Source organism: Symphodus melops (assembly GCF_947650265.1).
Source record: "Symphodus melops genome assembly, chromosome: 12".
Classification (NCBI taxonomy): domain Eukaryota; kingdom Metazoa; phylum Chordata; class Actinopteri; order Labriformes; family Labridae; genus Symphodus; species Symphodus melops.
This window is the reverse complement of record NC_136702.1, coordinates 6,013,857-6,039,013: the sequence shown is the minus strand read 5'-3', so window position 1 is coordinate 6,039,013 and position 25,157 is coordinate 6,013,857. Positions and strand designations below refer to the sequence as shown.

Genomic DNA, 25,157 nt, shown 5'->3' with positions numbered 1-25,157 from the left:
GTTCCAAACAAGAAAACTTCAGAATTTGGCGCCCCCGGTGGACAAAGCTTTGGTAACAAGCATTAAAGAAAATGTGTAAAGAGTTTTTGAATTGTGTTTCTAATGGTCTTGTTTAGATTTGTTGGTCTGGTTGATGACCAGTCAGGAGCTTTAAAAACTGACCACTCATGGGGATAACTAACAATGTACTTTAGTTGACAAGCTAACCTACTAAAGAGCAAAATGCTAACCAAGTATCTTAATACTGATAGGCAGGTGAGCTAGCTCTGTTGCTGACAAGAAGCTAAATTAAAGTAGCATGATGGTGTCATGCGCTGTTTTTTTTTTTTTTACATCATTTCATTTGTGAAACTGAAATATTCAAAAGCAGATTTTGAAAATTTAACAGCTTTGGACTTTGTTAGATTCTATTCCCCAAAAATTTCAGTGCAACAAGACTGCTTTGGTCAAAGGTACATCTCTGCAAGTCAGTGGTGATTAAAGTGGAACTATAAAAGTCAGTTTGAGTTTACTTGGAGCCCCCAAGCGAATCCATGAATTACACATATCAGCCTTTCTTTTTTTGCTATCATAAATAGAGGTCTAGCTGGGCACTTAAAATGCAATCTAGTTTTTGACTTTCCTTGGATCATACGTGGTTTCATAAGGAAAATCAGAAGTGATTCATGTGAGGAGAATAAATTACAGATTGCACCTTTATCTGTGCTTTCAATGGGCAGAGCTGAGGGGCCCCGGCACGAGGGGAGAAGGATGAAGACATCCGCAGAATCTCTCCTCATTACCATTTCAAATGCTCACAGAGCGAGTCAGAAGAGAGGGAGAGAGGGAGAGAGAGAGAGAGAGAGAATAAAAGCAGAGGGAGGAAGAAAGAGTGGGCTTTCGTGTGCAGAGGCACGGATCGCAAAACTAAACGAACATGAAATATGCACAGTGTCGGCCCGGGCATCAGGAACATCACAGAATGGTGCGCGTGTGTTAAATTACACGCGTGTGTGCTTGGCGTGATTCTGTACGCTGTGTGTGCAGGTCTGTACAAGAAAGGACGCCCGTGTGTGTGTGTGTGTGTGTGTGTGTGTGTGCTTATAAAACAACAACCGGTGTTTCGGAGTTTTTGTGTGTGCTTGTAGCGAGCGTGTGGATTGTGTGTGCGTGTAAGCTCATTTGGAATTTGCATGTGCAGGTTTGCGTGGCTGCGCGACAGAAACCAGGAGCAGAACTCGTCACTCTGTGCAGCATATGGAGAGGAACACATCAGGACGCCTGTGCATGTGCTTACTGGGTCATAACCAGTGTTTCTGTGTGCGTATGTCTGTGTGCGCTCGTAATCAGCATGTGCGCCCTGTATGTGTGTGTGTGTGTGTGTGTGTGTGTGTGTGTGCATGCCTGTGTCTCGCAGGCCCTCATATCTCTCTGCCTGTGTGTGATAAGCCCAGAGCTTGCGGCGCTAAAACACCAGCGTGAGACAAGCTCGCTGTGCGTCTACAGGCTTGTATGCGAGTGTGTGTGGGGTGGAATGCATAAATTGGTGTGTCTCTCTGCGCACATCCTTGTGTGTGTGTGTGTGTGTGTGTGTGTGTGTGTGTGTGTGTGTGTGCGCTTGTTTGAGAGTATGTGTGTGCGTATGCATGCGTGTGTGGGAGCCCCAGGGGTCTGCCCCAGGCTTATCACACACAGGCAGTGAGAGACGAGCTTCCTGCGAGAGAGAGGTAGAGAAAGAAAGGGAGGGAGGGATGGGGGGGGGGGGGGGGGGGGAGAGGGGAAGGCGGGGGTGTTGTTTGCGCAGCGGTCAGCGCCTTGTTTGTGTAGTCTCAGGTTTTCTCCTCCCTCCTCCCTCTCCACACGCAGAGCGCAGGAAGGGAAAAATGCTAAGGGGGAGAGAAAAAAAAAAAAAAGAAGAGAGAGAGAGAGAGAGAGAGAGAGGGAGGGAGGGAGAGAGGGAGGGAGGGAAGGAAAAAAAATGTTCGAGAGAGACGCATAAATCAGAGAGACGAGCCAGCTTCTCTCCAGCACGGCTGACTAAATCCTGCTGCTGCTGCGCTGCACCCTGTGTGTGCGCGCGCGTGTGTTTGTGTGTGCGCGCGTGTGTTTGTGTGTGTGCGCGTGTGTGCGAGCGAGGGAGAAAAACAGCCGCCGCCGCTGCTAACCACAGTCACCACGGCACATTAGAGGGCCATTAGAACGCGATTATACTCCCAGTGCTTACCTCTCATTCACACTCCTGCTCTCTCTCCCTCTCTGACTCACACACTTCACACATAATCACGGACACACACGCACGCACACACACACACACACACACACACACCCCTAATCATCATAAGCATGTACAACCAACACACACAACCATAAAGCAACCAATTAATGAGCAACAAAAGATACCCACACCTATTTACAGTTCTGTGAAGATACCTCTGCCGGATCACGCACACTCAAGACAGCAGCAGAAATGGGTGAGAGATTGAATGGACACACGCACGCAAACACGCACGGCATAATCGGCAGCTCAAGTGGCATGAAAACCACTTGGATCAATAAATCAATTTGTAAAATCTGTCAACAAGGAGGGGGGGAAACATTGAGGGAACAGGACAGCATGCCAACCAACTTTAATTAAAAGCCTCCCGAGCAATGGGAGTTGAGAGATTCGTGAAAATATACACCCTTCTTTTTCCTCTTGTATACATGCGGAGAACAAGAGGATCTGGTTCGGGAAGGAGCGATCGGCAGCTACACAAAAAGACAGGGAGAGAGAGAAAAAAAAAAAAACTTCCGATGCTAGAGAGAGGCAGCGAGCATCAGTCTCCGTATAATGATCCCACCGATCCCTCATGCTGTCTGCGCACACACGCATGTGTCTCTGTGTGTGCGTGTCACACTTCGCCTCACGGAAAATTAATGAGATGTGAGAGCGGAGCGAGGCGAGAGGAGTTGAGGCGAGGAGGGGGGGGGGGAGAGGGGTGTGTGTGTGTGTGTGTGTGTGTGTGTGTGTGCGCTCGCGGGAAAGAGGAGGAGGAGGAGGAGGAGGGGTGCCAACGACAATCTGAGTCACAAAGAGAGGAAGAGAAAGAGAGCGCTGAGAGGAAAGGGGAGGGAGGGAGGGAGGGAGCGGAAACCTGAGAGAGAAAGAGAGAGTAGCGGGCGAGAGAAGCCGAAAAGATGGAGTAGAAGAACAAAGCGTGCATAAGGGCAAAATAGGAGGAAATGATACAAAAAGCAAAAGAGGGAAATTGAAGGGGGAAGAATAACAGATGCAAGAGAAGAGAGAGTGGGGGGGGGGGAAGACAATTTTTAGTTGAGCTATGTCTGCCAGAGTCACAGACAGGAACAAAGTAGGGGGAGAAAATGATCTCAATTTAAGAAGAGAGAGAGAGTGCAGATTTGGAAGGGATGAGGTGTAAGACTGTAAAATATGAAGAGAGAAAGCGATAAGGAGCGAGGATGACTTTGAGCGAATCCTATTACCTCGTAGCCGAGTCGCGCCGCTCTTTGGAGCAGAGTCTCCCCGGCGTTCTTGTTCACGATCAGCCGGCGAGCCTCTGGCGGGATTGGACGCACTGTGGGGGGCTCAGCAGGGGGGGTCCTGTGTGCCCCCACAGCCTCTGGTGGGACAGCGCCCGCTCTGCCGTTGGCCTGGGGCTGGAGGCAGGGCGGACAGAGCGCGGCAGGGGAGCAGGGCTTGACTGGAGAGCAGGGATAATGATTAGGAGAGGCGGCTCCCTTCCTCGGAGCGCTGCGCTGCTCGCTCAGCTGAGGAAAGAGGGAGAGGGAGGGAGAGAGAGAGAGAGAGAGAGAGAGAGAGAGAGAGAGAAGAGGGAGGCAGAGTGTTACAGCAACTGCCACAACGCAGACACACACGGACAGTCAAGGGCACATGCATGACGCTACCCACTTAAATATGCACACACTTATGAGGGGATGTACTGTAGTTGTGGGAATATAGAGCACTCAGACACAAATATACATCCGTTCTTTTGCCTTTTTTTTTGACTCAACTAGTGATGCTAATGACATCATCACCATGAAGCAGAGATCTATTTGGAAAGGTAGATTTAGCGATAACTTTTGTAATTACTCTGCTTCATCTCAACTTTTACACTTTCGTATACTACCTTCATATAGCCAACGTATACATAGCTGGATTGTGTGTTTACATATTATATGGAAGTATCACTCTATGCATCGCTGAAAAAAACACGTGCACAGAGCTTTCACACCAACTGTTTACGCCCCAAACACTGCAGGTTGGCACGCCACTTTCCTTTAACCGCTAAACCAACAGAGCCTTCAGAGCGCAACACGCCAGAGACAGGGAGTTGCATGCCTCTGTGTGTGACTGTGTGTGTGCGTGTGTGTGATTGTGTGTGTGTGTGTATAGTGCGTGCCCTCTCAGTGGAATTCCATGTGGAAGCAGCTGTCAGGCTGAAGAGGAGAGCAGTGTGAGTGGAAAAGAACTAGCCATATTTTTTCCCCACAATTTTCCCCCCCGTGCTTGTTTTTTTTTTTTCTCTCTCCCTCTCCCTCTCTCTCTCTCTCTCGCTCTCGCTCGCTCTCTCTCTCTTTTGAACTCCGGCTCTTCATACGCTCGTCTGTGACTGCCACATTCCTCGCTGTGAGAATGAGGGAGTGTGTGCGGACACCGACTGCGATGTATAATTGCTCCGGGGTTTAGTTGTAATGTCAAGAATGCTCACCAACACTCGCAGCCCGTGGCACGCACCCACACACAATACAGAACTGATGACACGTTCGACAATTAAGGCCAAAGACAAACACACATGCAGGCAGGCGCTCCGCAGGGAGCCGCTAAGGGCACGAGGAGGTCAAAGCTCCAGCAGCACTCTAAACATTGTAAACATACTTCCTTCCTCTCTCCCTCCCTCTCTCTCTCCCAGCTGCATAATCGGAGGCGCCGACAGGCATACTGAAACAGACTCTGCTGCTACAAAAATCCAGACGCCCGTATCGCAGCCAGACAGCCTATCAGCACTCACCTTGTCATCCTCAGCTGCTCCCAGATCAGCCGCACAACGCTGGCCCGGCCCGCTAGGTGTGGCCTCTTTCCTCTTCTCCCGCTCCCTCTGACTGGTGTGTTTGGTCTTGCACGGCCGCTTGCCCTTGGGTTTGTCGGTGTCACTATGGCGACGGGGCTTGAGAGGAGGGGTGATTCCTACGGACGGCTCTGGGGCAGGAGAAGGGGGGCCCCTCCTGGGCTCCTTGAGGCCACGGTCACCTGAGAAGGGGCCCAGCGGTTGCGCTCTGTCCTTCACTTGGCTGGGGGGGAGGGGAGAAGCAGCGAGTCCTGGAGAGGGAGGAAAGAGGGAGGCAGAGTGAGCGGCTGATAGTGCGAGAGCTCAGTGGGAGGGGAGGATGGGAAGGTATTGCAAGGCCATCTCTCACCCTCTGTTGGTTTATTAATGAGAGCACAGAGCTGTCTGGGAGTGCAGCGTGCCTGCTCGCTCAGGAAAAATGTAAAATAAATAAAAACACAACGTTGCACGCATAACAGAGGCTCGCATAAACCTCCCCTTAGTGACTTGTGTGCACTCATTCACTGCAGCAACACAACTACAATGAGTAATCTATCTAAACAGATGTGGCCCTTTCTGGTGTCACCCTCTTATAGGAAATATCAACACAAACAACAAAAACCTGCCCTTGAAAGCAAAGTGTTGAATGCAGCCCAACGGAAATGCTTTTCCTCAGAAGGAGCATTGAAAAATGTTTCTCGGTTTGATTTGTATAAGCTGCACATTCAATCAATCAATCCTTCACTGAATACCCTTGAGGAGGAAAATCATATATCTCGGTGAAACTTAATATACAAGCACTTTCTTTGTAGCCCATTATGCAGGAAACCTGTTTCGAAAAGAAGATGCTAACAGAAATTAATCTGTTTTTTCCAATTAGTGAAGTCTTAGAGTTGCCTCTTATTTCTCCCAGACATAGTAAAATAACCATATTGGCAGTAAAAAAAACAACCAAAAAAAAACCATGACATAGCTGTTGCAAGGGTGATATCTAAAAAGGTGAACGCAAAAAGGAAGGAATTCAGTGGCCAATCAGTGGCCTGCGTTTCCTGCAGGAAACGTAAACCCCAAGTCTCCTCTGCTTTCAGTCACTTCCTTTAATCTTCCGCCTGCCATTTTATTCTGTCTTCATCTTTGCCTCGCTCTGCCTCCATTTGGGCACATGAATAAGGGAAAGCCCTGGTTTTAATAAGTAAACCCCCCCAAACCCCCCCCCCCCCCTCCCCTTTAACTGTGACTGGTATTGAGGGGGAAAAAAAGCAATAGAAAATCATTGATCACACATTAGTCACACTACACCTGCCTACGCGTATCTGCAGCAGCCACTTCCGTCACTTGCAGAGCACTTTCATCGTTTTTACAGAACCTGCTTTAGAGCAGCTGAACAAAAAGCCCAAAACCTCAAGGGAGGGGGAGATTTTGGCTTCTCGTCCCTTGGTCCTGTTCCTTATTCCGACTAGAAAGACTTTCCTCTGCTAAGGGGAAGTAACCCTACTTCATTTCCTTTGCCCCCCGCCTGCTCACGGGAAATCCCCGAAAAGACAGACCTCTCAACAAGAGAGTGAAACGTGAGCCAAAGATAGATTTCCGTTACCCTAGCTGAACTCAGATATAGCGGCGGTTCATTCCTACCATTAAGCAGCTTGTCGCAGCCCCATTTCCTGTTGATCTCGGCTCTCTGTGCTGCAGCTCTGTCCTCCGCTTCACTAGTCCTGATCTTTCGCTCTCGCACATTCTGGGCTGGAGGTACAAGCCTGGGCTGGGGCCACGGTCTTTCCTGTTTGATGTGGAACCTGTCTGGTGAAGCTGCGCCAGCAGCAGGCTTGCTTAGTCTCAGTCCTTTGAGCTCAATGCAGACTTTGAGCTTTCGCACCTCGTCGTCATCTTCTTCATCGAGACTGGTCGGCTCGCGCTCATCTGCAAAAACAAAAACAGAATTAGCATTATTTTACATCTCATTTAAATAGCGCGTTTTCCTCCAAAGATTTTCTCCTGTTCAAATCCTCTCATGGTACTGGTTTATCTTGGGGTGTGGGTCATTAGCCCATTACATGAGTAAGTTCAGCACCCTTGCTAGTTAAACTTATGTTTTCAATTCAGCCCAAAAATGCTGGCCGAAAGCATAGTCTAATATATAACCGGATAATTAATGGACACTTTCAGCAACAATGCTCTAATACCTGGATGTAAACAAGCACATTGAACCATTTTGACACCGAGGCTTTAATCCCATGGTTTTCTTTGATTTAACCAAATTTGAAATTAGCCACAAGGAGCGTCCACATTTTTCCTTTCATTTTCACGGGAGCAAAATTGAATTAGAAAAAAAAAATCCCCTCTTGCACTTATAAAAAAAAAAAAACTCCTTTTGGTTAGCATAAACCCCAGTTGTGATCGTGTCTTTGAGTTTACATTCTGGCCATTAAGCCAGCCCCATGTAAAAATGTACTTTCACTTTCTGCAACACACAAAACTACTGTATGTACGTACATACTACAGACTGAGCTGAGTACAAAGGCCATTAATCACTACATTCTTATGGCATGTAAAGCCCCCCCCCAGCCATACACACATGCAGGAGAGGAACGGAGAGGGATTTGAAACAGACGGACTGAGGAGTAGAAGGGGAGGAGAAGTCAGAAATCGTGTGGAGACACAAAGCAATAAAGACTGGAGAAGCCGAGGGAAATATCTCCCCCCTTTAAATTCACAGGGGACAAGTATTTGACTCGTCTGCCAGTGCCGGGGAGAGCGAGCGTGATACTGCATGCCAGAAAAAAAAAAAAGGGAACCCAAACAGATGAGGGAAGAAAGAGAAGAGATGAAAAGAGCAGCTTTGAAGAGGGTGGGTAAGCGCAGCGGAGGAACAGCAGAGCTGAAAGCAGAGAGGGAGAGAATGGCTGTCCCTCTTCCTCGCTTCTCACTCGAACTCCGCTAGAAGGCAGGATTAAACACTTCTCTGCGCTGGCTGCCACACAGAGCAAAAGATGGGACAGAGAGTGGTGAGGGAGCGGAAGAGAGCGGGGGATTGTGATGGAGGGAGTTTAAGGTGGAATTGATTGGAAAGGAAGAAGCGACACAAGGAATAGAAAGATTTTTTTTTAAAGAGCATCGGATGAGACAGGGCTCAGCGTAACGCGAGATGAAGGGGCGAGAGAGAATTGGCAGAATTAGAGACAAACGTGGAAAGCAGATGAAGGGAGAGGGGGGAGTTTGAGGAAAATTGAAGTGGCATGTGGGTGAGGAAGCATGTTCAGGAAATTCTCACCCGTATAAATCTTGGCTCTCTTCTCTGCGTGAAACAGCCTCTCCTCGTCGTCCCTCTCTGCGTCGTCCTGTTCAGACTTGAACAGACGTTTTCTGTTGGGCCCGAACGCAGGGTTGAATTTCTCCTCGTGGTAGCCTTTCGCTGGTGTCAATGTGGGGGGCACGCAATGACCTCCTTCACATTCCCTCATCCCATTTCTTGCTCCATCCCTATGGATCACTTGGCTGAGCCCATCTCGATCTCCACGCACAGGGGAGAAGGGCTCCTTCTGGCCCCCACACCTCTGGAGGACTGGAACTCTGTTATTTGGGAACGCCGGCTGGACACCTGCGCAAAGGAGGGATGGACAGATGGAAAAAGGGGCAGGGTGGAGAAGGAAGAAGGGGGGGGGGAGCAGGCAGAGGAAAAATAAGCAACAAGAAGATGAAAGGGTGACAGCGACATGGGGAGAGAATGCAGACAGACAGACAGACCGCAAACCAGACAGAAAGAGAGTGGGGGAATAGGGGCAGGGGTGAGGCAGGGTGGGGGATTGACAAAGGGAGAATGCCAGTTAAACACCAGCCAGCTTTTATTCTGCTTTAAAGACAGGCAGTAAAACTTTGATGGGGTAAAGACTTTTTAATCTGATGTGAGCCGAGCCAGCAGGCTGATGCTTCAGCGCAGCCGCTCGCACTTCCAGCAAGCAAAGAGAAGAAAACATCCTGCACACTCGCTGCGTAAGGCGACCCCCCCCCCCCCACCACCTCCCCCCATCCCTGTCCTCCCCCTCGGCATGACTGCACCACGCCCTTCTCACACTGAGCGTGACTCTACCTCCCCCTCCCCCCCCCCCCCCCCGACTCCCCCTCTCTCTCTCTCTCCATGCCATAATTAGGCTCACACGTCAGCCGCGGCCTCGCTCCAACACACAGCTGGGCTCCCAGCCAACGCAACTAACCCCCCTTCCCTTCCTCCTCCCTTCGCTTCTCTTTCCGTTGCGCTCTCCCATCCGCTTTCACCCACTAACTCTCCCCCTGCTTTCACTCTCTCGCTCTCTCTCTCTCTCTCTCTCTCTCTCACACACGCACTCACGCAATCTCTCCCCTCCCTCTCCCCTTGCCCTCCCTCTCAATGGTCTCTCGGCGCAGATAAGCACAAAAGACTTCTTGAAAATAAAACTCCCCCTCTCCGTCTCTCTCGCTGGCTCATTCGCTTGCGCTGCCTCGCTTGTTATTGTGGGTGTGTGTGATGAGTCTGTGTGTGTGTGTATGGAAGAGTGTCTGTTTTTAGTGTGACCCGGTCTTGCCTCAGCATTCGCTCCAAGTGCATGCGAGTATGTACGCACATTTATTGTTTGAGTGTGTGTGTGTCCCCCCCTGTGTGTGTGGATGCATGTGTGTGTCTGTGCATGCAGGACAAGTGTGCGCGTGGTGCTGGGTTACTTACCCTCCCTCTCTCCCTGCCTGGTGGTGTGCTGGCAGTGTTCCAGCACTCGCTCTCTGCGCTGGCCGTCTGCCAGCTCCCGTCCTGCTGCCGCTGCCGAGGCAGACACACACACACTGCCGCCCTCCTTCTCCTTTAGCTCCAGCTCCGAGAACCGCATCATTGCCCGCTGTGCGCACATACACAGACACAAATGCAGAGGAAAAACCCCATGAAAACCACTCATCGTCTGACCTCGCCGCACACACACCTCTCTAAGCTTTAATCTGGCCTCAACAGCTACAGAAAGCAAAAAAATTCATCAGAAAATCGCAGTGTCTCAAAAATCAAAGAAAAATGCCAAAGAAATTAAAAACCCACACACACAAACACACACAGGACAAAAAGGTAGACAGATAAATCACAAGCATGGCATCAAGATACAGATTTAACTACTGCAGCCACTGTGAGTCCATGCGCTCTGGGGCTTAAGTCCTGACATCTCCCTTCCTGAAACATAAACATGGCTAAGAAACATATACATCTAAGCCCTGAGGCAGAGAGAGAAGAAAGAGGAAAGAAGGGAGAGGGGAAAAAAGGAGTGTGCGGCGATACAGAGTACAAGGAGACAGAGCCCATCAGAGGGAGATGTGATAAGAAATGTAAAGAACTGACCTCCCAGTTAGCTGCAGGTTGACTTATATTACTCCCCTCTCGTGATATGACTTCCATCTAAGCAATTAGAATGGGGGGGCTCAATATATCTGTCCATCATTTCATCTTTCTTTAAATGAATTTAATGTTCTCCACATGTTTTCTTTACACACAATAGGCAGCCACAATCCCACAAAATAACAATCAAATTAAAGAGACTCAACAGGTCAATGAACAGAGCATCAAAACTATCAAAAAGAACATTCTGAACAGCATGAATGACAAATTGGAAAAAAAAAAAAACGACAATGGAAACAGAAGTTCCATGTTGAGCATGATTGATTACACTGATGCAGTGTAAGCGTCTACGTTTTTCATGTCCAGAACTAGAGCATTTGATAGCTTTGTGTTGCGGCTGTGCATTGACAAGCATGACACAGACAAAACCACAGTTTCTAGGGTGCATTCACAGCATAGACATAGACAGACATGTGCAACCTATCAACATATCTGCCTCTTAGTCAGTGGGTAATAAAGCATAGGGTTTGTTTATGTGTCTATGTTTAAAATTGAGCATAGAGAATCAGAGATAAAAAGTTAAATGAATAACTTCATTGTCTGTATGAATGACAGGGATGTGACGGCAGGGGACTTTCCTGTAATTGTACATTCATACAGAGATATGTGCATTAAGGCTTTCTAGCCAGTGAAATGAGGAGAGTTATGAGCTTGGACAGCCACTGAGCAGGGCGGTATAGGCCATCAGGTAAGGGGGATTAGGGAGGGGGTTGAGGTTTTTGGATCGGGGCGCATGCAGGAAACTAAGAGGAACCCCGAAGAGGGCAGCTGCTAGATATTTAAGCACTCTGCAAGCCCTTCACCGCCCCTAACCTTGGGGTTAAGCATAGCCGAAGGCGGTGTGAACCGTGAGGCTGCCACAGTCATGCTCAGGAACTACAGTATACAGCTCTATAGCACAGTCAGCACTAACGCATGCTTTAGCCCCAAGGCAGTCGCACAAGGACAGGCATGTACGGACACACAATCACACACGCACAGAAATAACCTTTACAATGACTGCTCACTAATCAACATACAGAGAAGGTCACAATGGTTAACCTTTGAACTGCCCTCTCTGATAGAGGGCCTCTACTGGCCCCTTACTAAGACAATGATAAACTAAGAGGAAGGTCAAGCCTTTGGCCAGGACAGTAGCATGAGAGCACTTATTCTGTGCTGTGTTGTAAATACAGAGTATGACGATTGCATGCAGGGTGTGTTCTACAGGCATGTTGGAATATTGTATCAAGAGGGTTATTCCTCTGTGGCTGTTAGAACTTATGTTGGCAATAACTGAACATGAGAAATATTGGTCATTCTACCCCAACACCAACTTGAACCCAATATATCCTGTGCTGTTTATATACACTCGCATACACACAAACACACACACGCACACACACAAAGAAGTGTTAATGGCCTTACCTGCAGAGCTCTCTGTTCACGGCTCAGCTTGCTGGAGTCAGCATACAGCTCAGTGGTGACACATTTAAAGCGGTCGCCAACGTAGCCTGAGGAGTTTGCGATCCTCTTGGCCAGACTGGATCTACGAGAGCTTTTACATGAAGAATTGCCACCCTCTTCTTCATCCTCATCCCCTTCTCCATGGGACTCCCCAAGGTCAACAACACTGTCTTCCATTTCAGTCTCTGTCTCACTCATTTTCTCCTCCTTCATCAGCAGCTCTGAGCAGTGCTGAGTGAGTTGGAAAGCTTGACGGTCTCTGTCCCTTTTGTCCTTACCAGAGCTGCATAACCCAGATGTGCGGGCACAGCGCAAAGTGCTCTGGTCTTGGTCTCCAGGGTCAGGGCTGGAGCAAGGTTCCTCCTGGCTGTCCTCTGCTTGGGCATCCTGCCCTGAAGAAGTTAGTGATGTTACTCCAGGACAGACAGTGTCTAGGGGAACCTTTGTTCTCCCAAAGGGAGTTTCTGGCTGTCTGTCAGTGGGATTGGACTTCTGGGTGGGGCTCTGACCAGAGTGGATTGGATAAGGATGAGAGAGATGGTGTTTGTGTTTTGGCTCATAGTCAGTCTTTGTCAGGTTTTGGTTACTATGACAACATTCATTTTGGTTAACCTTTGTGCTGGACTCAGCAGAGGGCTGTTTGTGAACTGCTGGAGTAGACTCAATATCTGTGTCTGAGTGTACAAGGTCAATGCAGACAATCTTTTCTCTGGATATGGCAGAGGAAAAGGAAGTTTTGCTTTGACTGCCACCTTGTCCTTGTGCTCCTTGTCCTCTGTCATTCTTCACTTGGCTTCCTTCTCCAATCTCTTTCCCAACATTGTGATCTCTGCATTCTTCAATGAATCCTCTGGATTTCTCTTGTCCCCTGGGCTTCAAAGTCCCATCTCCCTTTTCTGGAAGCTTGTTGTCTGTGTGTGCTTGCATAAGGGGATGGGCCATCTCTTGTGAGTTATAAGTGAGGTATTCCCCTCCTGGTCCAGCTTGGAGGTTGTGGTAGGGTAAAGGGTGTTTTGCTGCCAAGTGGCTTGGGTAAAGGCTGTTACTGCCCAGCAACATTGGGTGAGGATAGACTGGGCCTTTCCCTGTAATTGGCAGAGAATGTAGAGCCATTCCATCAGGGATTGGATAGTGCAGGTATCTATTGGCATAAGCCAAACTGTGGTTCAGGTAGGCATCATTTTGAGGAAGATAAAGGTGGCTAGGAGGGTGACCGTTCTCCAAACAGGGCCTTTTGTAAGATGAAACATCTTGGGTTGTTTCATTTCTCTTAGTTGCCAGGGAGGACTTCTCTGTTCCCTCTCTGTGGTGTCCCATGACTGCTGGAAGTTCTGATTGGCTGGGGCTGTGTTTGACCCACTCACCATTTTGTCTGGGTGAAATAGGCCTCGAGTTGACAAGAGACGAGTGTTGGGAGGAAGGAACATTGTGGTTGGACTCTCCTATCCTTGGACAGGATGAGCTACGTTGCTGAGGGAGGACTCTCTCCAAACCCTTGTGTTTGATGACAGAGGGGGAGGAACCTTTGGCTTGTGAAAGGTCTGGATTAGGCCGCGGAGAAGGGGGCAGGCCTGGTGTGTGCTGTGTGTGGGAAGAAGGAGATGGGCTAGGTACAACCCAGGAGGAGTGTAAAGTGCTAATCATCTCTGGCCTCTCTGGAACCTTTGAAGAAGTGCTGCTGGCCACAGAGTGAGGATGAGAGGAAGGAGACAGGGACAGGTTTTCTTTTATTAGTTCCCTGTTAGGGAGAAGCCCATAACGTGGGGCTGAAGCCATAGTGTCCATTTTAACAGGGAATCCATTGGGAGGCAGCCCAAACTCCAGTATTCTCCCAGACAAATCCAAAGGCTTTTCTGCAGAGTCTTTGGTTGGTTGGGTTTGGTGAGCGGGCCTCTCAAAATTTGGTTTGGAGGGTGACCTGCTGGCTCTCCTTTCGGCCCCTGCACTTCTGTGCTCAGGTGCTCCATCTCGTGGCCTGGATTTGTGGGGGCTGGGCCGAGCAGGAGAGGGCTGCTCTGAGGCCATGCTGCTCACACTGAAAGGATGGGGAATGGACTGCGTGGATGTGGTTGAGGCAGAAATCGAAGAAGTAGAGGAGGTCGACGGTTGTCCAATCCTAGCAACTGGCCGTTGTAAATCCAGTGAATTGTCAATGATAGCAGGAGAAGGGGGAGGTTGGGCGAGGCGAGAAGATGCATGAGGAGAAGAATCAGTAGGCGGATTGTTATTATTCCCACCACTGGTATCTCTAGTGCTACTGGTATTATTGTTGTTACTAGGCCCCTTCCTAGAGGGAGGTCTGCTTGGTCTGCTGCTCCTGCTTGGGGATCGGTCCCTGTCCATTGCAGACTGATGGTGATGAGGATGAGGGGAAGGTTGGTGAAGCTGCTGTGCAAATTGAGATGTAACACCAAGCCCCTTGTCCTGGCAATGCACCAGTGATGTAGGAGCTACTGTGACTGCAGGAATCCTCATAGGAGGCGCCACCAGAGGTGAGGAGATTGGGGAGGGGGGATAAGGGGGCATATAGTAGAGTCTTTCAGCCACGGAGGCGGCTGGATTCCCCCCCTGCGCTGCACACAGAGAAGGGTAGGGCAGGTGCTGAGGAAGATAGGGGTTGGGTTGGTTAAGCAAGGAAGCTTTGTACATGTTTAGAGCCGCATATTTGGACGTGTCCATGAAGGGATACATGCTTGCTTCAGGGTAGGGGCTGAGCCAGGGCAGGCGGAGATAGCTGCCACCAGCGCTTGCCAAGCCCAGATCAGACGCTTTCTCTCCAGGCCCTACTCTACGTTCCAATCCTAGCCCTTCAGCTCCAGGAATCAGCATAGGCTTGTGGAGACCTGGCGGAGCGCCTTTATAGAGGCCAAGGTATCCATTAGTGTGCTTACGACTGTCCAGAGGGCCGTCAGGCTTGTAGATGAGCTCTGGGAGACCATCCCTGTTGTAACTGAGGGGAATGCCGGACTCTCGGCTCTTATCCACTGGCAGGGCTCTGATTCCTGGGTACACAACCCCACTGTGGAGGCGAAGACCATCATGCATTAGAGCGCTTCTGTCCAGCCCCATGGCTGCCAGTGGTGTTAACCTTGCATCCACCTACATCGGAAAAAGAAGCCAGAGATGTTAATGTGCATATTGTCATAGAAGTCACATCCCTAAAACATAATATGATGCTGAAAACACAATTGCTGCTAAAAAACCATTAAAAGCTTCTCTGCCTTCTAGGGTTAAATGCATGCAAACACAATTATGAAAATGACTTGTATGACAGATTGATTTAAACGGTACTAAGGAAGTGCACTGGTGACTTGCCATGTTCTGTGTAATGTGGCTGCCTTGTCTTAGTTCCAGGTTGGTCGGTGTCTCAGCATCGACATCACGAACAGATGTTGCCCTGTGGAGGTAGGCAAAGAGTAACCAGTCAGTTTGTTGGCTTGATCACATACATACAAACACACCACAGCTTTGTCTTGGTCCCAATGCCAGAAAGAGGGATCAGGGTAAAAATCAAAGTTTATAAAACTTCCAAATGAAAAGTTGCATAGAAAATCGGGTTTCTCTGCTAATGTAGATAATAAACATTGCTGCTAGTAATCTATCAAATGGAGCATAGGGAGGCAGGTCTAAATAAAAAAAGAAAATAATGGCATCGTAGAAGTAATCATCCTACCTCTCCCACACACACCACTCTGCTAAAATCGTTGCTTCAGATGAAAGCACTGTGTGGGGCCCCTCCTTCCCTCCCATCCGTCAAGCCCCCCCCATTCCCCTGCCCTGAAGCCTATCCTTCCCACCCTGTGGGCTAGACGTGCATTGTGAGGCTGTTTCTATTCAGTCACGTTCCCTACACACTGGTTAGTCTGTGCCCCCTTTGACCTGCTCTCTCGGCTGCCTCGGCCAGTGAAGCGAGGAAAGATTATACATCAGAGACTACTACGGTGGGAGACCATTTACCGCCCGCCAACACAGAGCAGTAGATCAACAAACACACCAACAAATGCATGCACAAGAATAGCATTAGAGAGATAAGAAAGATCTGAGAAAAAAAACAACCAGTTTGAGAAGGCTTAACACAGAGGACAGGTATACGGAGTAAAATGACTTGACGTTGAAATCTAAAATGTATTTTTAAACTTTTTAAACTGTAGAAATGACAATAGGCTAAAAAAACTAAAACAATAAGATCTCTTCATGGGCTTAATGTTCTTTAATCTGCTAGTGTTTACATTTGAATTTCTTAAGAGCACTCGAGCGTAACAGAGTATTTAATGGGATATGAAATACGTTCTTACTTGTAGTAATTCATCAGTGCAACAAATAAATTACCTTTAAAAAGTTGACAAATTTACAAATTGGGCTTTAACATATAATATGTGATATCAGATGGGTGCTTACAGGATTTGACTGCAATTTTTTATATTAGCGTTAATGTGAATTTGTTGTATCCATCAAAGTAAGAAACACCTTGTAAACACTTTTTTTAAAGAGACCTTGCTTCTGCTAGTAAGAGGGCATCACAATTATCTTAGAATAAACAGGTAAAAAGGAAAAATTGAAAAAAACAAAAATGGATTTAATAAAAGGCCAAACTGAGAGACAATTTTCAACTCGTGAGGAATCAAATCTTTTACAATATTTAGTCATCCTAAATAATTGGACAGCAAATCTTCAAGAGGCTGGTTCGAAACCCCCAAGTGGATGAAGGATCAATTGTTTTTGCCCCCAGTTGAAAGACTTTATAAAAAAAAAAAAAAAAAAAAAGGTGTGGTTGAATATGGTTGACGTCTCAATAAGGTCAACTTTCTGCGAGCCAGGTGTTACGGAAGCCATAGCAGGAAAAAGGAGGGAGACAGAGTGAGGGAAGTGCCTTAAAATAGTAAAAGTGAAGCCTCTCTGTGCTCTGCTGAGAGCAACAGAGACTCTCTGCTCCTTCATCATCGCAGAGAAACGCCTCTGAGCCTTGCTGCCGTGCCGCTGGCATGCCACTTTTATTGCTGTGACCTGGGGCCCATTAATCAGCCTGTAGCGGGCCCCTCGGCACAGCTCCTCCCTGCCCCTGCGCTCCCATCCCCCCCCCCCCCCCCGACACAGCTCCCCGGGGCCATTCCTGCCTCAACAACTTCTGCGTGTGACAGAACAGTAACGGTGTACATGTGTGGGTAAAAGTGTTACAATGCGTAGCTCTAACAGCCACGTGTATGCACATTAAACATACCTCAATGAGATACAAAAAAAAAATCAATCATGTCTCCTCTGTTTTGTGGAGTAATACAGTTACCTCTCTCCCAATCAGCACACACACCAGCTCCTCAATGGGATCAAGCAGGATAAAATATATACTTCTTACACAAACGCGTCATCACGTGGACATTCTGTTCAACCTACAAGCCAAAACCTCGCTGGTCTTTCAATACAAAAAACATCTGTGCATATTTTTTTACAACACAGCTGTAAGACAATCAAGGGTGAATTTGTGCTCACATTTGGGTCAGCAAAACAGAAAGACCGGTCTGGTTTCTTAAGCCCTGTTATTACTTCACAACGTAACCAGGCTGTCCTGATGACCGAGTATTTTCAGTGCTCACGGCACCCGTCATTTTCAGGAAATTAATGGCAGCCTAGCGAAGATGAGAGGCCGCTTTAGGACTCAAGGTCAGGACCGTGCACTTGATGACACTCTGCATGCAGCCACGGACATAAAAGCCTGGGTTTGGATTGCATGGAACCTTGTAGCTTCTGAACTGCACATAGAAATTCAAATCATGACAAAAATGCATGTGCGTTTTTTATCAACATTGGCATGCGTCCACATGTTTATTTTATTTGTTTTAACATTGGCTGTGGCCCACATAGCGCGTGTTCTATATTCTAACATCCAATATATTTTTTGTTAATCAATTAATATAATTTTCAGTGTGTAATATTTCTTTACAAGACTGTCATGATGAATTTAGAATCACTGATGACTTCCTGTATTTCTAATACATGAGATAATCAACAACAAGTCACTAAAGAACATTTGACAGAAGGCACAGCGTTGTGCTGCTTGCTATAAAAACAAAAGCTATTCACATCTGGGGGGCCCTTGAAGAATATCAAAGGGGGTTTTATGATTATGCACTTCAACTCTGGACGTTCAATTCTAAGCATTAAAAAAGCTTTAGTAGCCTATAAACCGCAGCTTCTGGGGAGAAATGCCTCCAAAATGTCAAAAAATTAGTGAAAAGGGCAAGAATGAGAAAGTGTGGAGAGATATCACAGGAGGGAAAGGGTAGCGTGTTGACGCTCGTCCTCGCTGCTAAGAATAGTTTGCGCAACAAACAGCTCCCGTCGGCGGTCCAATCTATCACAGCAGTCGGCAGCAGCAGCGGCGGAAGGCGGTGGGGAAGGGGGAGCGCAGCGGTCGGAGCAGCGTTTATAAAGCAGACCGCTGGAGCGAAGCCCCGACTCGCATCATTTAACAGAAAACCACCGGGTGTTTCAGCAAGAACCTCATATATAGCTCTGCATGTATTCGCGCTTCTTTTTTTTCCTCTTCTTTTTTTTAAATAGACGAAGCAAACAAAAGAGAGACGGATAACAAGGAGGGAGAGAGAATAAACCCAATGCTCCTTCTTTTCCCTCGTTTCCTGTTTTTGACGACAATGACCTGAACTCTGTGTGACCTGCGGTGTGCGCGCCGGCACAGATCATCATTTCCTCCCGGGCTTGGGGCCTCTGGGTTGTCCGTGCAGCGCAGCGTGTGCACCATTTAAGATGCATGTGTGAAGGAGACACTGAAGAAGGTCGATGAGAGTTTGAAAGGCGCCTGTGTCCTTCATTTGCATTTTTCTTGTCTCTGCGCAAGAGAAATGCACAAACTCAATCTAACGCAGATCTGATGGGCTGGATGTGTGTTCGGAAGTTTAACAGAAAGAACCGGGATAGTGAGTCTTGCCTGTGAGTGAGTGCAGGCAAAACCCCGTACTCTTTGTCCCTGGAGCTTTGCCAGGCTTTCTGAAGCGCAGAGGTCCGATCAACTCCAGAAAAAAAAAAAAAAAAAAAAAAAAAAAAAGCAGTGTGACGCAGGATAATCTCCACAGCGGAGGGGGTGGGGTGGGCATAAACACGGATTAAATGCGGGCGCGCGCACACATATCCACATCCCATACACACCAACATGAGGGTGTGTGTGCGCGTCCACAACAAGAGCAATACTGAGCTCATATAGTGAAAAAACATACGCGGGAAAGAAGAGGAGGAAAAAACGGAGGAACACAGAGCCTCGGGGACACACTTTCACTCACAGACACCCAGCAGCACCCACCCTGATTATCAGGCTGACACGTGCCAACGGGTACGATTATTGTCTCAAACTGTAATCTCTGTAAAGTTGACACAGGAGGGAGTGAGTAAGATTGTGATTGAACAGAGACAGAAAAGCTGAGTGAGAGACAGAGCAGATAAACGATGTACCGAGATAGACAGAGAGAGAGCGCGCGCGCGCTGCTGGTGGAGCGCAGAGCAGAGCAGCCAGCGGCGTCTCTTCAGCTGTCACATTATTAGCGACCGAGCTGTAAACAAGAGGCCCTGCGTCCTCCCGGGCCGCTGCACAGCCGCATGCAAGTCGGTGCACGGTTCAATTCCCCCCCCCCCCCCCCCCCCCCCTTCGGCAGCACGGCCCGTCAACAACGGCCACATTGTGAGGCCCCCCGTGCTGTCACCAGGGCTCGGGCGGCGGCTGCTCAACTGGCTCTATTCATCCCGAGCCAAATGGCGACTAAATGGCCCTTTTATGCCACCAAAGGAGCCGATTGTAATGGGGATTCGCATGCATGAGTCGGTCCGCATTTACCGGAGGTTTCTTGACTCTACTTTGAAATGCTGACGTTGCTTTTAAGTGTTGGATGATCCAAAATGAAAGCACATGACTCTCCTCAATATGACACCCCCCTCCCCCATATAGGATGTTTAAAGAGGGGCCTAATCATTGGTGCATAAAGACGTTAATTAAGCTAATGAACGTCAGTTTAAACGCGCACTGATTTAAACCGAGATTCACGCGTTGCCTGGATATCAGCATTTAAAGGTCACGCGTATGCTGTGAGGAAAAGGAGCCCTAGATCATATTAGTGCAAAAATATGGGCTTTAATTGTTTACTGGAGATATGGAGCCTCGTGATGATCCCCAAGTCGAGGTCAGAAGCTGTCCTCGCCAAACACGCACGTGACGCGCACATCATCCAGACAGCAGACACTGCATTCCTGCTTTGAAGATGTGGGTGTAATAAACACGCATCTATCGTCGTCGTCGTCCTCCCGCTTCGCTGTGCTACCAAACGCGCTGTAGGATTTCGTCAGAGACAGAAAGCCCGAGGCACCGAGATCTACAAGCAAACGAGGAAGCCTGATCAGGACCGAGCGTGCAAAGAGGGAGAGGAGGGAGGCGAGGTGTGTGCCATCATTACTGTGATGCTTAATCAATCTTTCGAAAGGCCAGAGTGAGGTCAGGAAACTAAATACAGGGAGAGATTTAGATTCCTATCACGTCCAGGAAGTTAATCTAACATGCATGCAGATGCAGCACAGCTATGTTGCTTTTGGTCACAGGATTAACTAACATTGTTGGGTTACAAATAGGGAAGTAAATGTCTAAAACTGCCATCAGACAATTAGGCCTGGTATAGTCAAATGTATCCTGTAAGATGCGTTGTTTTATCCGCCTCTGTGCAGGGGAAACAGCAGAGGAGGTCGTCACATCTCTGCGGGGAAGTGATCTGTGCGCTCTAGACCTCGTCGAAACTAAAAGCTTTGTGGAGCGCTGAGAGGGAGCGAAAAGGAGAGGAGGAGGGGAGGAGGAGGAGGGAGGGAGGGCGGCTCTCTCGTTTCATCGCGAGGTCCCGGGAGGCCAGCACGGAGCATAGCTTCAATCAAACCGTGACGTCTCCTCCGGGAGCTGCGCAGCGCCTGGAAAACCGATCTCTCTCCTCGTCTCTCTGCCGTGCCTCCGCTTTTGTTCACACGCAGCTCGCCTCAGCAGCGAGCTCAGCGCCGGCAGCGAAGAGACTGTTGTTTTATATCCAGGCGTGAGCGAGAGACGAGGAGGAGAAAAAAACAAGCGCGACAACAATAAGACAGACCTCGTGCCTCCGAATGGATTTGAACCAGCAGACCAGCGTTTATTTAGACGGCTTCTTCCCCCACACTTTCTTGCGTATCATCCGGCACAGATCAGATTTAATATGCAAAAGCGGTCTCGTGATTTTATTGACGTGCTCTCGTGTCTGTGCGTAATACCCCCCCCCCCCCCCCCCCCCCATCCCATTGATTAGAAAAGCGGGGAAACTGCAGGTTAATGAGTTTAGAATGGGAGTGATGCGATTGTCCCCCGTATAGACGCTGACACCCCACAGAGCTCTGCGCTGACACATCCACTGTCACACATCACTCAGCGTGACAATAGGGCCCCAGCAGGCACGAGGCTGGCGTGCACTTCAGGTGCACCTTCCCTCTCGACGTGTGCACATCGCTGAACTCTTATCAACGGAACATTTCTCTACAGAACACGGCGTGAAAGCGCTATTTGTACTGCTTTCAGTTAGTGAAGTTAGTTTGTGTAATTTAGGAGACACGTGGCTGGTTGAATTAACCCCTTTTGACTGGGATAACAATTATTGAATAATTATATGAACGTGTTCAAAATAAAAGAAGTCCGCTTTAAAAGACGTGCCTGTGTTGTTTGGGGATCACCCATAAACATCACGTTGACACCTTACAGGCCCGGGCCATAAAACACTGTTTTTGGAAGAAGTGTTAAGTCCTCTCACACGAAAAGGGAGAGAGAAAATAAATCAGTATGTCAATCTCTGGGTAAGCAGCCCTCCCCCCTCTCTGTTCCAACACCTGGAAAACAGATCAGCCCTGCACTGACATCACAGCGCGCAGTGGAAAAATGATGCGCAAAAACAGTCCAACGGGGCACCCTATAAATAAACTCTGCCCACACAAAATGTGAAACATTTGTTCACCGCTTCCACAACATGCAGCACTGGGGGAACACATGATTGGACATAAAAGGGCCCCTTTAGAATAAGTCTGTATTTACAAAAAAAAGTCTGAGTAATAGTAAGAGGACAGAAAGAGATGACGAGCACATTATTCTAAAAGGATGACCTCCAATTGATCAGTCGCCGAGGAATTCACAAGATGTTATATGGATGAAGGAAAATCAAGCAACAATCACACTATTTTTGGCACAAGACAGTCTGAATGAATCTGAACCATTATGCTTTCTGACCTTGACAAACAGCAACAACACTAAAACGTACTAAAAGTAAGGTGAAATAATGGTGAATTGTTCATGTGCTCATTTGTGAATATTATGTGTTTGGAATGATTTATCATCTCTTTTAAAACTATTCGATGTATATTTAACTTAAAATGTTTAACAACTGTGCAGGTTGTTTTTTTCTTATCTCCATACCAATGGAGACCGTGATTTAATTTAAAAACAATTAATCTTTTATTCCGCAGCAAATCCCCCGTGAAGTAGCCTCCACCCCCACCTTTTAATCCCCCTTGCTCCCCCCTCCCATGTAAAGATCCCAACACGAGGTCTTGCATGCTCCTCCAACCTGCTCGAGCGACTGCGTTTTATCACGAGACGTTCACTACTGTATCCTGCGCAGATTGCCTGCCGGGGCTTGAAGTGCGCTTTTAGTAGCTGCTTCCCTCACTGAGCTCGTCAATGAGCTGGAGCCAGCCAATATGAGGCACATCGATCGTCCTAAGAGAGCGTCCCCTAATTAGTGCCTGTGTGGCTCCAGGACAGACGGCATGCAGGCACGAGGAGGAGGAGGAGGAGGGGGGGAGGAGAGTCCCGCGATATGAGCCGATCTCCAGCGATGGAGAAGTGAGGTCCTGGCAAAAAGGCGATCTAAAAACTATCGCCAACCTGGTTAAATACTTGCTTTGCTGGTCGAGAGATTCAGGATATACAAGCCCAGACAGAAGCGTTGACGATCACGAGAAACGAGGACTCTCTCTTTGGAACACGTCCAAAACGGCTTGGAGCACGTATTTCAATTAAACAGCAACTTTATGAGAAGTGGTCGCCCAAACTGGTGCAAGTCGAGGATGATCGTATTAGGGAGTCAACAGAAGATAAGTGTTTCAAAGTTTATAGTTGAAATGAAACACGTTCAACTATTTCGAATAAACCAAAGAGTCTCAAGTAGCACTTTCTCCCAACAAGAGAGAGAGGGGGGGGGGGGTGTCTAAACTGGCGCTACATGGATCCTCCGTTCGCAAAGGATTTTCCCCCGCAATTCAAAGACGAGTCACACAGCATGCGTGCAAGAGAGAAGACAACAGACTGCAGAGCAAGAGCAAAGTCAGAGCAGAGAACACCTGCAAGACATGAAGCGTGAGCGAGACGGCCTGTGCCTCTGTGTGTGTGTGTGTGTGCGTGTCTGAGTGTGTGTGTGTGAGAGAGAGAGACAGATTTGTTTGGCACGATGCCAGAGCGGTTTCCATCAACTAGACAGGAAGGTGAGCGGTGTAGCCCCCCCCCCCACACACCTTTCTCCAACACTACCTTTGGGGCTGATGAGCCGACTGATCAACGTCCTCTCTGTCCAAACAACCCCCCACCCCCGAACACACACAAGCACACAGCTGTCACACACACACACACACACCCCGGGGATGCCCTCTAACTGAACTGAACCGTGTATAAGCGGAGCAGCACCACTCGCTTCCCTTTGGCAGGGCGAGGCTGAATTCCGTAACCTTGTTTAGCGCAGAAGCTCCGTGTGCGCGCACGTACACGCGCGCACGCACACGCACGCACACACACACACTCCCACCCCTTCGCCTCACAGGCGCTCACACACACTTCGTCACTCAGCAGAGTGCGAAAAGCCTGAATATTCACCGTCGAGGACGGCGCCGCTTTCAAGTCCGCTAATCTCTGGGACGTCCTTCTCTCCTCCGCCCTGCTGACAGGACAGTTGTTAAAAATAAAAATAAATAAAAAAGAGGCCAAGATCACGGTCGGATCATCTATGTGTGTGTGTGCGCGTGTGTTATTTATCAAGCACATGCCACTGCCCCGCCGAAACGCACAAAGACCACCCTATGCGCTATTCTTAGAAGTGGCCGATCCTTTCTCGGTCTCTGCGCACAACACCGGGCTGGAACGTTTAGATTAAACCTCCTTATAAGACGATGTTTGACCCAAAACACACAGTTTGGAAACAATGAACGCTTCAAAAGCAACTTGACTTTTTGTCAACAAAAACAGAGCACGGTGCGTTTTTCCCCTCTATCATAGACAATTCCACATCGCAGTGACAAGTGAAATAAAAAAGTGTATTTTCCTGTTGTCTCACCTGGTAAATTGCCAATAGTCCCAGCCGTCGTCCGTGCGCGACAACTCACGCCTTTTTCCTGTTATTCCAAGTTAACTGGGAGGACAGCGAGTCGTGCGTACGTAGACGAACCCGGTTACGGTCCTGCCTGCTGGAGACAATCCCGGCCGGAGAGGGGAAAAAAATAACTAAAAGTGTCTAACAGGTTATCCACTTGTCACAAAAGCAAAAAATTCTAATATGTAATCTCTCACTTCTTGTTCTATTGTCTACAGAAAACTCTCATCCATAAGCTTTTTTTTTTTTTTTTAAACGGACTTTTCTGCTGCTGCAAATGTCACTTGTGTTGGCATAAAGCAACAAAAAAGATCCTGCGCGGAGGAAAAAACAAACGTCCGGAGAGAGAGAGAGAGAAATCCACAAAAGAAAATCCCGTTATGGTCCTTTAAGTCGTGGAGCCTCTGTGCCGTGCGGCCCGGGCCCCCAAAGGATACAGGTGGCGAGGTCGTCGGACTCGCGGAGAAATTAATTCAGCTCTGCCGTACCTCGCAGCAGCGCCATGTTGGGTTTCAGCGGAGCACGCCGTGCTCGGAAAAAAAGCCCCTCTCTCCAGCTCTCCGTCACTACATGTCCTCTCCGGCACCGGATTCCGTGTCTGGGAAGGTTTGCTGAAGGTTAATCCGTGGAGCTTTCCGTCCCGCGTTTTCTTCTTCTGAGCGGAGAGAACACCCCGGATCGCTCTGAGGACGCACGGAGCTGTACGGGGAGTGCCGCACAGAATGGATGAACGCTGCCGAGACCGAACGACTCGCTCCACTCCCACTCGCGCAGACTCTACCCAGAAGGCCAGTCGGGAGACCGCAATTACCATAAGCCTCCAGCGCACGGCACTGGCTGCGCGCGCACGCACACACAGAGACACACGAA

At 48.6% G+C, this 25,157-nt stretch overlaps 1 protein-coding gene across 4 annotated transcripts in view; it reads right to left on the bottom strand.

The window, feature by feature from the left end:
• Positions 1–25,157, bottom strand: part of bcor (BCL6 corepressor) — a 32,334-nt gene extending 7,177 nt beyond the window's left edge. Inside the window, exons 1-10 of one of the 4 annotated variants that reach the window (XM_079356839.1) lie at positions 24,485–25,157; positions 24,252–24,381; positions 15,193–15,274; positions 11,839–14,976; positions 10,375–10,431; positions 9,724–9,889; positions 8,296–8,622; positions 6,660–6,944; positions 4,992–5,299; positions 3,463–3,747 (exon numbers count right to left, since the gene is read on the bottom strand). In XM_079356839.1, the coding sequence (XP_079212965.1) occupies positions 3,463–3,747; positions 4,992–5,299; positions 6,660–6,944; positions 8,296–8,622; positions 9,724–9,889; positions 10,375–10,431; positions 11,839–14,976; positions 15,193–15,195 (4,569 nt within the window). In that variant the 5' untranslated portion in view covers positions 15,196–15,274; positions 24,252–24,381; positions 24,485–25,157. Of the gene's footprint in view, positions 1–3,462; positions 3,748–4,991; positions 5,300–6,659; positions 6,945–8,295; positions 8,623–9,723; positions 9,890–10,374; positions 10,432–11,838; positions 14,977–15,192; positions 15,275–24,251 lie in introns of all 4 variants that reach the window. The other 3 variants (XM_079356840.1, XM_079356838.1, XM_079356841.1) reach the window with 3 other exon arrangements.